General features: G+C 37.3%; 1 protein-coding gene and 1 long non-coding RNA gene across 3 annotated transcripts; both read left to right on the top strand.

Annotated features, from left to right (window-relative positions):
• Positions 1–2,124: 2,124 nt before the first annotated feature.
• On the top strand, positions 2,125–4,323 carry LOC126584972 (uncharacterized). The gene is made up of 3 exons (XR_007610212.1): positions 2,125–2,498; positions 3,126–3,188; positions 3,559–4,323. It is a non-coding gene; the product is annotated as an uncharacterized LOC126584972 (long non-coding RNA).
• Positions 4,324–8,566: 4,243 nt separating this feature from the next.
• LOC126584970 (GATA transcription factor 5-like) lies at positions 8,567–10,118 on the top strand. Of its 2 annotated transcripts, none has more exons than XM_050249350.1 (3): positions 8,567–8,732; positions 8,871–9,175; positions 9,272–10,118. In XM_050249350.1, the coding sequence occupies exons 2-3, from the start codon at positions 8,873–8,875 to the stop codon at positions 9,932–9,934; spliced, it is 966 nt and encodes a 321-aa protein (XP_050105307.1). In that variant the 5' UTR covers positions 8,567–8,732; positions 8,871–8,872; the 3' UTR covers positions 9,935–10,118. The 2 variants fall into 2 exon arrangements, with proteins under 2 accessions (XP_050105307.1, XP_050105308.1); XM_050249351.1 differs by having other exon boundaries at positions 8,576–8,732; positions 8,857–9,175.
• The last annotated feature ends 992 nt before the right edge of the window (positions 10,119–11,110 follow it).

Raw genomic sequence — 11,110 nt, 5'->3', positions numbered from 1 at the left:
AAACGGTGAGATGGAAGCCATCAGGCTTATCTCAATTTCTTTATATTCCTGGTTCGAGATGGGAAGAAATTTCCATGGTTATCCTTTTTAGGTTATCGAGTGCCCACTAGGGATGCGAACGGAGGCGGGTGAGTGTCACCATAGAATTCCTATACAAACCACCTTGTACATGTGGAGACTATGATGACGTTTCAGTACTTGATGGCAACTAACTGAGCATATTATCTATCAGTCTGTGAGGAATATTCTTTTGACTACTTAGTGGAATCTTTCATTCTAGACTTTGTTTGACTGACGTCTCGATTGACATCGATTTCTACCGTAATCCCAGTTTCACCTCCTGGTACTAGAATGCATGTTAGCCAACTTTGGGTTCGTGTTTACCCTACAACACTTCGTATCATTTCCTTCGTATTATTTTCTAAAGCAGACAGATTGTTCAGGAGAACCACTCAAATCCTAACGTTTTAGCCTGAACCACTTGTCATTCAATTACCCATTAACATTTTATTGAGCGAATCATTACCACCGGTGATTGAATATCCCTGAGATTATCGTTCCCTGAGTTTATCGTTGTAACAAGCTGTTGTGAAAGTTACAATGGGAAAAAGTTTGAGTTCCCGTCTATCAGATCACTTTAGACTACCACCCGAGTTGAGTCCGCACTCAACCATCTCGACTTTCCACCACATAATCAAGTTTTGTACTCACACGTGTTCTTACATCAAAGTTACGTTTTCCACCCAATTATCTTGTACCCTCGACTTGATGGACTTGATTTGACCCTTAAATTCTTAAATGTTCTTTTAGCCTTTTCGGCATAGCCTTTTTGCTGAATCCAAGAGAAATTCTCAATGAATCAGCTCGCTTAGGTGTTGTGAATTACATTGTTTTGGTTCTCGGTGCATCATCACTTTTGTACCTCATTGTGATGCACGTTTCACTTCTAAGTTTTGTGAAGTTTTCGTAAAGGTCTTAAGTACGAAGTTGTTTGTCCTATATCGCTTTTTTTTTTATTTGTAGGCTGTTAAACAGTCTTGAACGAACTATATAGATATTGAAAGATGTGTTGCGCTCTTTTGAGTTGTAGTTCCTAAATGAGTAGATTTTGCACCAATCTCTTTTGGAGTAGTTACGATGATAGTTTTACTTCCAGTTTGTGTATGGCACTATTTGAGACTTAATTTGATAGATTTTATTGGCAGCACTGGTTGGACAGTGGAGTTCTACGAATTGGTTTTCGGATGTTTGAATTTACAATATGAAAAACTGTGTGCTTTTGTTAATTGTTGAGTTGGTGTTGGACAAATTGGTATGTTTGCACCCTTAGGAAATTACTACTTGCTTATCGAGACAACAATGTGTCGTCGATATAGCGGGCGGTCAACTGTAATATTGATGACATATTTGTTGGGTTCGTTAAGCAAATAGACATGTAGACCCACCTACGATAATTGTTACTATTTAGTCATTGATGGGGCTTGACCCAAAGACACATCTATTCTCGGAGTATGTGACGTTACGAATGCCGAGTCATTTCCACTTTCACTGTTAAGTTCAATGCGAGTCTTCGACCTTTAAGTTAGTACATATCTATTTTGACGTTATCGTATTCTGAGTACATACTTTTGAACTTATGTTATTATACAATTTCGACTTTATATCTTTATAAAGTATGTTTCTACTATTAAGATGACGGGGGAAGAAAGTAGGAGCTTGGAGGCATGGAAGAGGATTTGAAAAACCTCTCACGGCGATGTGGCATATTCTCTATGATGCAACCACTCTGACTTGATTTCTTCTTTACATATATATTTTTCTTCTTCCTATTTTCGAGTATTTTAGTGTAACAAGTTATTTCAAATTTCGGGACCAAATTTTCTTAACGGGGATAGATTGTAACAACTTATCCCAAATAATTTTACAAATTTCAGAACGGAAGGGCATTTTGGTAAATTCATTGGGGTTGGATTAGATATTTTGAATTGAGTTGCTTTTGGGTCTTATTGTGTGTGCCTTGTGGGGCCCACTTGCTTTGGTTTTGTCCCCCCGACCCACTTGCCTTTCTTCTTCCTCTTTACCATGTGGAACTTTCCCTCACTCTCTCTCTTTACCCATCACTTTCTCACTTTCTCTCAAGCACTTTTTGAACCCTCTTTCTCATCTGCAACTTATCATCCTCCTCATCCCTGAGCTTAACAACAACAACAACACTTCAAAGTTTTGTATCGACCTCGAGAACCGTAGGCTTGAAGTTGTGTACCCCACTAAGGTACTGTTCATTGTCTCCCATGACAAGTCAGGACGGAGGGTAAGGTTTTAAACCCTTTTCTTTATCCTTCCCTCATCGTAGGTTGAAGATTAACCCCTTTTGTACTTGTTTTGGACGTCAAAATCATAAAGAAACCACCTTGGAGAGTTTTCCCAGATTTCGACAAATACCAGTGGCTTCTAGGCCACTTTTTGGCCAACTCCGGCCACCTCTTGACCTCTCACTGGTACGAACCTCTTCCTTATTCCTTGGGCTTCATTTTGGTATATTGCATGATGTGTATTGGTTGAGTTTTAGGGTTGAACGAAGCTTGGGAAGCTCCAGCTTTCTTCTCCAACAAAATTGGCCAACCCGGCCTAGAATTGGGCCAAACACGATCCACATACCTGAGCCGAACCTAGCCCACTAGGCTAGGCCCAAGCCCAGTTCTTGCAACCCCAACCAAAATCCTTTGGGCCATGTAACCCTCGACCCAACCCAGCCAAAGACTGGCCCAACCCAACTGCCTAATCCAACCCAGAACCAAGCCTAACTACCTCAGGCCCAAAACCCAAACTAAATCGGCCTAGACCCAGAACCCAGTCCTCGCGTGGACCTGCACATGGACGTCTACCTAGGCGGTGCGTGGAGCATATGCACCTCCATTAGAGGTATTGTGCTCCGTTGCCATCCAAGGCGGCGCCGGTAACTTTTTCGGCCAACTTTCCGGTGACCCAAAATGGCGCGTGGCAATGCGTGGGGTACCCGAGGTCCCCCCTTATGTTTTCGAAGTCCCGAATCCGTTTATGAGTCCATTTTCTAAAATTCAATCGTTATGGTAGAGTTTTATGCATTAGACCCTTTTTGTGCTTAGGTGCGTTTGTTAGTGGTGTTTCCATCCATCCTTGTTTGCATAGCTCTTCGCCAATGATGTAAGGTGAGTGAACCCCTTCTAAAATGCATGTTTTACTATTATAAATGCATACATGAAAAACATGATTTAATCGCTACGTTTTATGAAACGTTTATGAGTAAATTAGTTTCACGCTTTATGAATTATCATGCTTTATCGACTTTATGTTCTTCCTGGTAGATATGATTGATGACTATATACCTACTTATGAACGTGGTTTTACGATATGGCGTTTAAGTTACTGCGCTCCGATTGAGACAGATAGATATATATATATATATATATATATATTAGAAATATTATGTTTATGTTTATGTACTTATTTAGTAGTTATTCGAATGATACTGCCTACGGGTGAATGATATCTTTATATGGCTTTGGTCGGGTGACGTAGGGGCCTACGGGTCGAATGATATCTTTATATAGCTTCAATCGGGTGATGTATGGGCTTACGGGTCGATTGATATTTATATTGGCTTCGGTCGGGCGTTTGGTTGGTGCCTATGGATGGGAGATATAAGATTGGCTTCAGCTGGGTGTTTGGTTGGTGCCTACGGGTGAAAGATATTTATATTGGCTTCGGCCGAGTGTTTGTAGATGGCTTCAGCCGGAATATATTCATATTGGCTTCAGCTAGGAGATGTGGTGCCTTCAGGCGAATGAAGATATATGTTTATATATATATATATATGCCTTAATATGGCTTCGTCACCTTCAAGTGTCGGCCAGCACGTGTCTAACCTGGTGTTTGGAGAATAACAGGGGTCGGGAGTGTCAAGTGACACGATAACAACCCGATTAGTTAAGCTGTTGACCCGAAATTTGTTATTTTCTTGTCATTTTGTGTCAAATTAATAAATCATGCAAAAAATTATTAGATCAATTGGTGGTGCAAAATTTTGGTTCCATCATAAAAAAAATAAAAATAAAAACTAATTTTTCTCTCTTTCCTATTTAATATCCCAACTTCACCAAACTTGACGGTAAAAAGATGCATTCCTTTTTGCGTACGACATACACTTAGTAGTAGCTATTCAGTAATTTTATCACTCGGGACCACACCCCTACAAAATTTTAAAAGTACTGATGTCTCCCCAACCACCAAACCCACCATGCCATGTAGAGTCAACCTTAATTTTTCCAGCCTCCACCAGGCCGTGTGCAAATTTCTTTCTTCCTTCCTTTTTGGATGGAAACCACGGCTTGGATTTTTACAAGTAATTTGTTCTTGTAAGTCAGATTGGAAGTTTCACTTGCTACATTTTGTGCTTAAGGATTTGCCATACAGTCATGATCCTTGAGTTTGAATTGCCTGATTATTGCCATTGGTTACCAATATCACTGAGGATGTATCTCTTCTTGATTCAAATAGCACTAGCTTTTCAGTTGTTGATAGTGATTATGGTAGCTTCAAACATGACATGGCAATACTGGTGTAGAAAATATATACTTGGTATAACCGTCTTACTTAGTATAGATTAGTATAGAATATTGTTTGTAATACAATATAAAATAAAAACCCACTACAAGCTTAGGAGTTCATGTTGTGCAATGAGATATTTTTTCAAGTGTACTCAGAACATAAGGTGATACACCCCGTATTATTATATAAGTCGACGAAATAGTTGAATGTCACACTTTAGAATACATTTTTCAATGTTTATGTACATATATTATGACATATAATGTATTATCTCGCATACCGAATAAATTAAATATCTCTCATTGTGCAACACGCTTTTCTAGCATGTAAGATGAGGTGGAGTACTTGGCTTTCATATCACCTTTCTAAATTAAAAGCAAAACTCGAGAAATAAGTGGTATATCACATATCATTATACAATTACAAAAAAGTTTTTTTTTTTCAAGTGTCACTCCAATTATATGATAGCTTGTGGTGTACCACCTGTGTTTTAGATACACTGAAAAAGGAATATGTTTGCTCACCACTTTCAAGTGATGATGATGTTCACCTTATTTAACACTGTTTGATGAGTTTAAATTTTAAGACACAAATCTCAAAATATAAACTCACGGTAATAAGTAAGGCGGTGAGCGTCACCACCACTTGAGGGTGGTAAGAAAAATACACCCCACTAAAAAAATCTCTCCCAAATCTGAAGAGCAACAAAAACACAATGGAAATGGATCATCTCTGGATCTCTTCCACTTAATCCTCCTCATTAAACAATTGGAACCCTTGAAATTTAATCCAACTGCTACTAATAGGGGCTCACTCTAAAAATTATAAAAACTTTAGCCGTTGAATCAAATTTCAAAAACCTGAATTGTTTGATGAGGAGGATTAGATGGAGGATCCTTTCTAGATCCTTTCCGGATCCCTTTCCAAACGCAATGCCACTTTGCTTTTTAGGAAAGCGCGTGGGTGGATTAGTTATCAATCAATCCTATCATTAGCCTCAAAGTAGAATGTTTTAGCAGCGGGAAGGACGTCGCAAATTGACTAGAAAAAGAGGCGTGATTAACGCGGAGAAGCAATAATTTTTCCTCAATCTCGTAGATAACTCGAATTCCGGTGGCGAATGTCCATGACTAAAAGGCACACACGCAAAAACGCCAAATGATGGCGGTTTCCTGGGCGGTTTCGTTTAGTTTTTGAATCATCCAAGCGCCAAAATCTCACCTTAACCCATTGTTAACCACCAATTATGGCAATATCCATCACTCAATTCAAACATACTAACTTCTTCAATCTTGATAGGTATGATATTCAAACAAATAATGTCACGTTCAAGTGGTCTTGGAAAGGAGTTGAGTCCTTGCATGACAGCATGAGTTTGAATTTTGTCGATGACTAATCTAATATCTAATCTAACAAACTCTATCGTTTGATAAAAATAAAAAAAATAATGTCACAAGACAATTTATTTATATATTTTAGAGAAATGCTAATGATGCTCTCTCAAAGTGGGACTCTTCATAAACTCTTTACCACCTCCTAGTTTAACTTAATTTTCGTGCTAACATAGTAAAATATTGTACAAAAAACATGAAGTATCAGAGAGTCCATAATGAGTGCCACTTTTGAGAGAGTTTCCTTAACATTTTATCATATTTTTAATATTATACAAGTGCTATGAAGAGAGGTAGATTGAACATCCGGTTGGAAATAAATGTGTTTTTAACCAATTGAGTAGCAAACCTTATAATGATTAATCACTGAGTTAATACTTTTAACGTTAATACTTTTGTGTGTTTATATTCTGCTTGTTTTGTAAAAGGTAGTTTGATTGTAGAACGGTGAACATATTTCGAACACAAATGATAAATCTTAAGATTTATGAATAATAAGTTAAAAACACGTATGCATATCGCCATTTTCGATATTTAAATCAACCTATTATTTCCAATGAGAAAGTGTATTGTGCAAGTCTCTCTTGTTGCTACAATTAACATTTTAAAATGTGCTAGCCGCTAATCGGACGTCGTACTGGAGCCTAGCACTTAGGCGGCTAAGAGGGGTTTAGGCGGATTTAAGTGTTTCTTTACTTAAAAAATACATAATTATATTGAATTCATAAATTGCAAAATAAAATGACATATAAATGATAAAAGTATTATAACATATTGAAAATATGTGGAACTATTATATAATAAGTGTTTGTTCGAGTATTAAACTAGTCTCTTCCATTCTATTGGAAAAAAAAATGTAAGATGAAAGTTATCTATTTTTTATATAAGTGAGAGTCGCAACCTAAGCAGGTCTAGGCATGCTAGGCAAACGTGTAAGCATCTTTAGGCGCTCTTTCTTGATTTTCAAACGCCTAGAGATTAATCAAAGTGGTAGTCAGCTGCTCAGTGCCTAGGCGGATCCTAGATGGTGCTAGGCTGGGATTTCTTGAACAATGCTAATAATCATAATACCAACGTTTGTGAGAATTTGTTAAAGCTCGAAAATCATTTGTTCATATTTTTTTTTTATATATGTAACACTTCTTCAGATAATTAAGGGAACTATAACGAAAAACTTCCGGTACTGTTCATTTTAATGAAAAACCATATTTTTACACTAAAAAGTCAATCATGGTACTATTCACTTTACCCTTTATTTTATCATTTTTGTTAAAACTCAAAGTTTTCAAGTTCTTTTCATTAATTTTTCTTATAATTAATCGTGTGATATCAGTATGATGACGTAGTATAACTGTTTCATATTATAAATAAGATTTTTCTATTTAGAGGCCTTGGAAAAGTTGGAACTGAAGGAACCAATGCCATGATGGTCATTGGTGATCATGGTCAAGCCCAGCTAGATTTGCTTTTTAAGAGATAAGTGGATATGGACTTGGTCCGAATAGGCCAAGCATGCCAACCCTTTGAGACCTAGAATAGTCAGCCAGCCAGAGCCAGACAGCCATCCCCACCACCCTTTGTCATACGCATGCACCAAACACGCACCAAGTCACAACCCCTCCCCAGTATTTAATTTAAATATTATTTCAGAATTGCCCCTTAAGCTTTTGATTTTATTTTCACTTTTGTCTGTCATCTCCCTTTTTTGTTACAAATTAGTCTCAAAACTTTTAAATGTGTGAACTAGTCATAATAGCAGCACGTGAACACGTTACGAAGGATATTTCTTAATCCATCTATTTGGAAAAAAGAAATGCCTTCCATCCATTGGGGCGTGACCACTTAAGTCCACGTGTAAGCATTGAGAACGAATTCGACATTGATAGAAAGAAGGATTTTGCATGAGCTTATAAATAAGTTGGGCTACTTTTCATATTATTAATTGATTTTATGGTAAAACCTCAACTTCATGGTATTAAAGAAGGTTGTCCCACATGTGAAGCCAATCAGCTACACACATTCCACATCATCCAATATGTGTTGTTCACGTATTAAGCTTAAAAATTCATTTTTATGTGAGTGTTTTTAGGTTCGAATCTAGTAAATAGAAAATTCGATACCAAATTAAGTTGTCCATTGTGTGACTTAGTTTAACTCCTCATCCTCTTAGTGTAAAATATATCGTTATACTCAAAAATAAAAAATAAAAATTGCCTCCAAGACCCCAAACACAAATCTTATTAATTTTTAAACTATTATCATTGTTCCCAATTAACACATTTCAGGTCTTATTTTAATTTTTAACGTAGCCTTTTCACTTATAAAAGTGAGGTCTTAAATTTGATTCCATGAATGTCAAGTTTAATGCCAAATTATAATTGGTCATTGTGTAGTTTTGTATATCTATATAAAATAAAAAATTTGAGACCAGCTTGTGATGAACCAAAGTTTGAGGTCCAGAGTGGAAGCACAAATAAATTTCAGGGACTAAATTTATAATAACTCATTGATTTAAATTTACTCAAAATTCAAAAAAATAATAATAATAATAATAATAGCAGACGGACACTGAAAGAGATAGATAAAAACACAAAAACCAATTAACTCGGGCACTTGCTTTGCCCACAAACCTGCCTTTATTTCAGTGCTTTTAACCCAACTCACTCTGACCCCATCAATCATCCGCACCGCACCACCCCACAGTTTTCATCTTTCTCTCCTTCTTCTTCCTCCTCTCTCCTTCCCCAATTCCAGGTACAATAATAGAAATGGAAATTAACAGAATTTAATATTTAGTTTATTTTAATTCCCATGCAAAACGAAAACCCAATTTTGTTCACTTATTGTGCTTGAACTTGTGAATTTTTTACGACTGAAGTTTTGGGTGTCTAGAAATGGAGTACTGCATCGAAGCAAAGGCCTTGAAATCGAGTCTGCGCAGAGAACTGGCCGTGAAGTCGACCCAGCACGTTTTGTTGGAGGAGCTTTGGTGTGCTACTGGAATTTCCGGTGTGCCCTGTGAGGATTTTTCAGTGGACGACCTTCTTGACCTCTCCAATGGTGAATTCGAAGACGGGTCCGTTGAAGAAGAAGAAGAAGAAAGAGAGTCAGTTTCCGTGGATGATGAAATTTCTAATTCAAGCAGTTTGGTCTTGCCCGACTCTGACTCTGGTCTGGCAACCCAACTCTTGGTTCCGGTAACAATCTTTGAGTTTTCAATTTTTTGGGTTAATTCTCTGTTAAATTATGTAATTATTTGAAATTAAATTTTGGGTTTTGTGTTAATTTGACAGGACGATGATTTAGCAGAGCTTGAATGGGTTTCCCATTTTGTGGACGATTCTCTACCGGACCTCTCTCTGTTCCACACAATTGGTACCCAAAAACCCGAAGCTCTTCTTATGAACCGGTTTGAACCGGAACCCAAACCGGTTCCATTAAGAGCTCCGTTGTTTCCTTTTCAAGTTCCAGTCAAACCCAGAACCAAGCGTTACAAACCGGCTAGCCGGGTTTGGTCCTCCTCCTCTTCATGTTCACCATCATCATCGCCTTGTTCTTCCGGGTTTTCATTTTCAACTCCTTGTCTTATCTTCAACCCGGTTCAAAGCATGGACGTGTTTGTTGGTGAACCGGCGGCTAAGAAACAAAAGAAAAAACCGGCGGTCCAAACAGGGGAGGGTTCAATTGGGGGACAGTTTCAGCGGAGGTGTAGTCATTGCCAAGTACAGAAGACTCCGCAATGGAGAACCGGTCCACTTGGTCCTAAAACATTGTGTAACGCATGCGGCGTCCGGTTCAAGTCTGGCCGGCTTTTTCCGGAGTATAGGCCGGCTTGTAGTCCTACTTTCTCTGGTGCTGTCCACTCGAATAGTCACCGTAAAGTGTTGGAGATGAGGAAGAGGAAAGATGTTGGCGAGCCCGAACCGCTGTTGAACCGAATGATTCGGAGTTTTTGACGGGTGAAATTTAGAGAATAGTGCACTTGAACCGGCTTGAATGGAATGGACTCAATTGTGTTGTGCATGGTTGTAATAGTAGTGGTAGTAGTACTAGTAATAGTGAGAAATTGTTTATTGTAACCAGAACACGGATGGTATACCACGTGTTTTTATATAAGTGATGAAAAAATTTATTTTTTAAGTTATTAACTTTTTAACACATATATCACACCATTTGTATAATGACACATGATGTACCACTTATGTTCCGGTCACACCAAAAAATCTCTCTAGTTGTAGTAGGATTTTAGGAAGGTTTGAGAATTTAGCAATAGTTTTAGGCTTTAGCTTTTCATTCTTGTATTATCAATTTGTTATGTATTTAGGATGGTGTTATATTTTTATTTCCCACATATTTCTTGTTAATTTTTTTTTATTTATAATAATTTATTATATCCAACGATCAAAAATTAAGAGATGTGTGGAGAGTAAAAAAGTTATTTATTGAGGAAGAGATATGGATATGAGGACTGATGAGCTTTTGTTTTGTAGGTCTCCCCCTCTAATTAGGGTTTAGTGGAGTTTTTGGATCTTTTGATTTGTTTTTATTAACTTCACTTTCACAAAGGCATTGAAATTTTCAAAACTCCAAAGTAGTTCAGCGGTTTTTTATGGATGTGCAATATATAAGTGAAACATTAGAAATTTTAGTTGACCAAACCAAAGAACAAAGGAAACTTGATTCTTGAAAGTTGAAAGGCCAATTGGAGAATTACCAATAAAAAAAGGCAAATTTGAGAGAATGGTGAGCTGTAATTGAGGTTTAAAGAATGATTGTGTCGGTCAAAGCCCATGGCACGACTAATCAATCACCACTAAAATACTTCCCCAAAAATTTATTATTGTCCAGGTGCTCAAATTATCTGAACTTAGATTCAATTCTCGTCAAATGTAAATTTGAACAATATTATTATTAGCTCATTGTGAAGTTAAGCCCGCCTCTCCTCCTTAATATATATAATATCGTTTATTCAAAAAAAATGAAATTAAAAAAAAACCTATTAAGGGGTGGGGTTTTTTTATTTGAACGCTTTATGCGTGATTAATTCAATCTCAACACAAGGTGATATTAATCTCTCACCTCCAGTGATGGGCACAAACCAAGGACTGAAGCCAAAGCACAAATCAAACTAG

Source organism: Malus sylvestris, chromosome 10 (assembly GCF_916048215.2).
Source record: "Malus sylvestris chromosome 10, drMalSylv7.2, whole genome shotgun sequence".
Lineage (NCBI taxonomy): Eukaryota > Viridiplantae > Streptophyta > Magnoliopsida > Rosales > Rosaceae > Malus > Malus sylvestris.
Note: the sequence above shows the minus strand (reverse complement) of the source record. Positions and strands in the feature narration are given on the sequence as shown.

Bases quoted from the DNA above. Each gene is read 5' to 3' on its own strand.
- LOC126584970 (XM_050249350.1), top strand. From the start codon at position 8,873: ATGGAGTACTGCATCGAAGCAAAGGCCTTGAAATCGAGTCTGCGCAGA. The intron at 9,176-9,271 runs GTAACAATCTTT...TTAATTTGACAG, and splicing joins CAACCCAACTCTTGGTTCCG to GACGATGATTTAGCAGAGCT.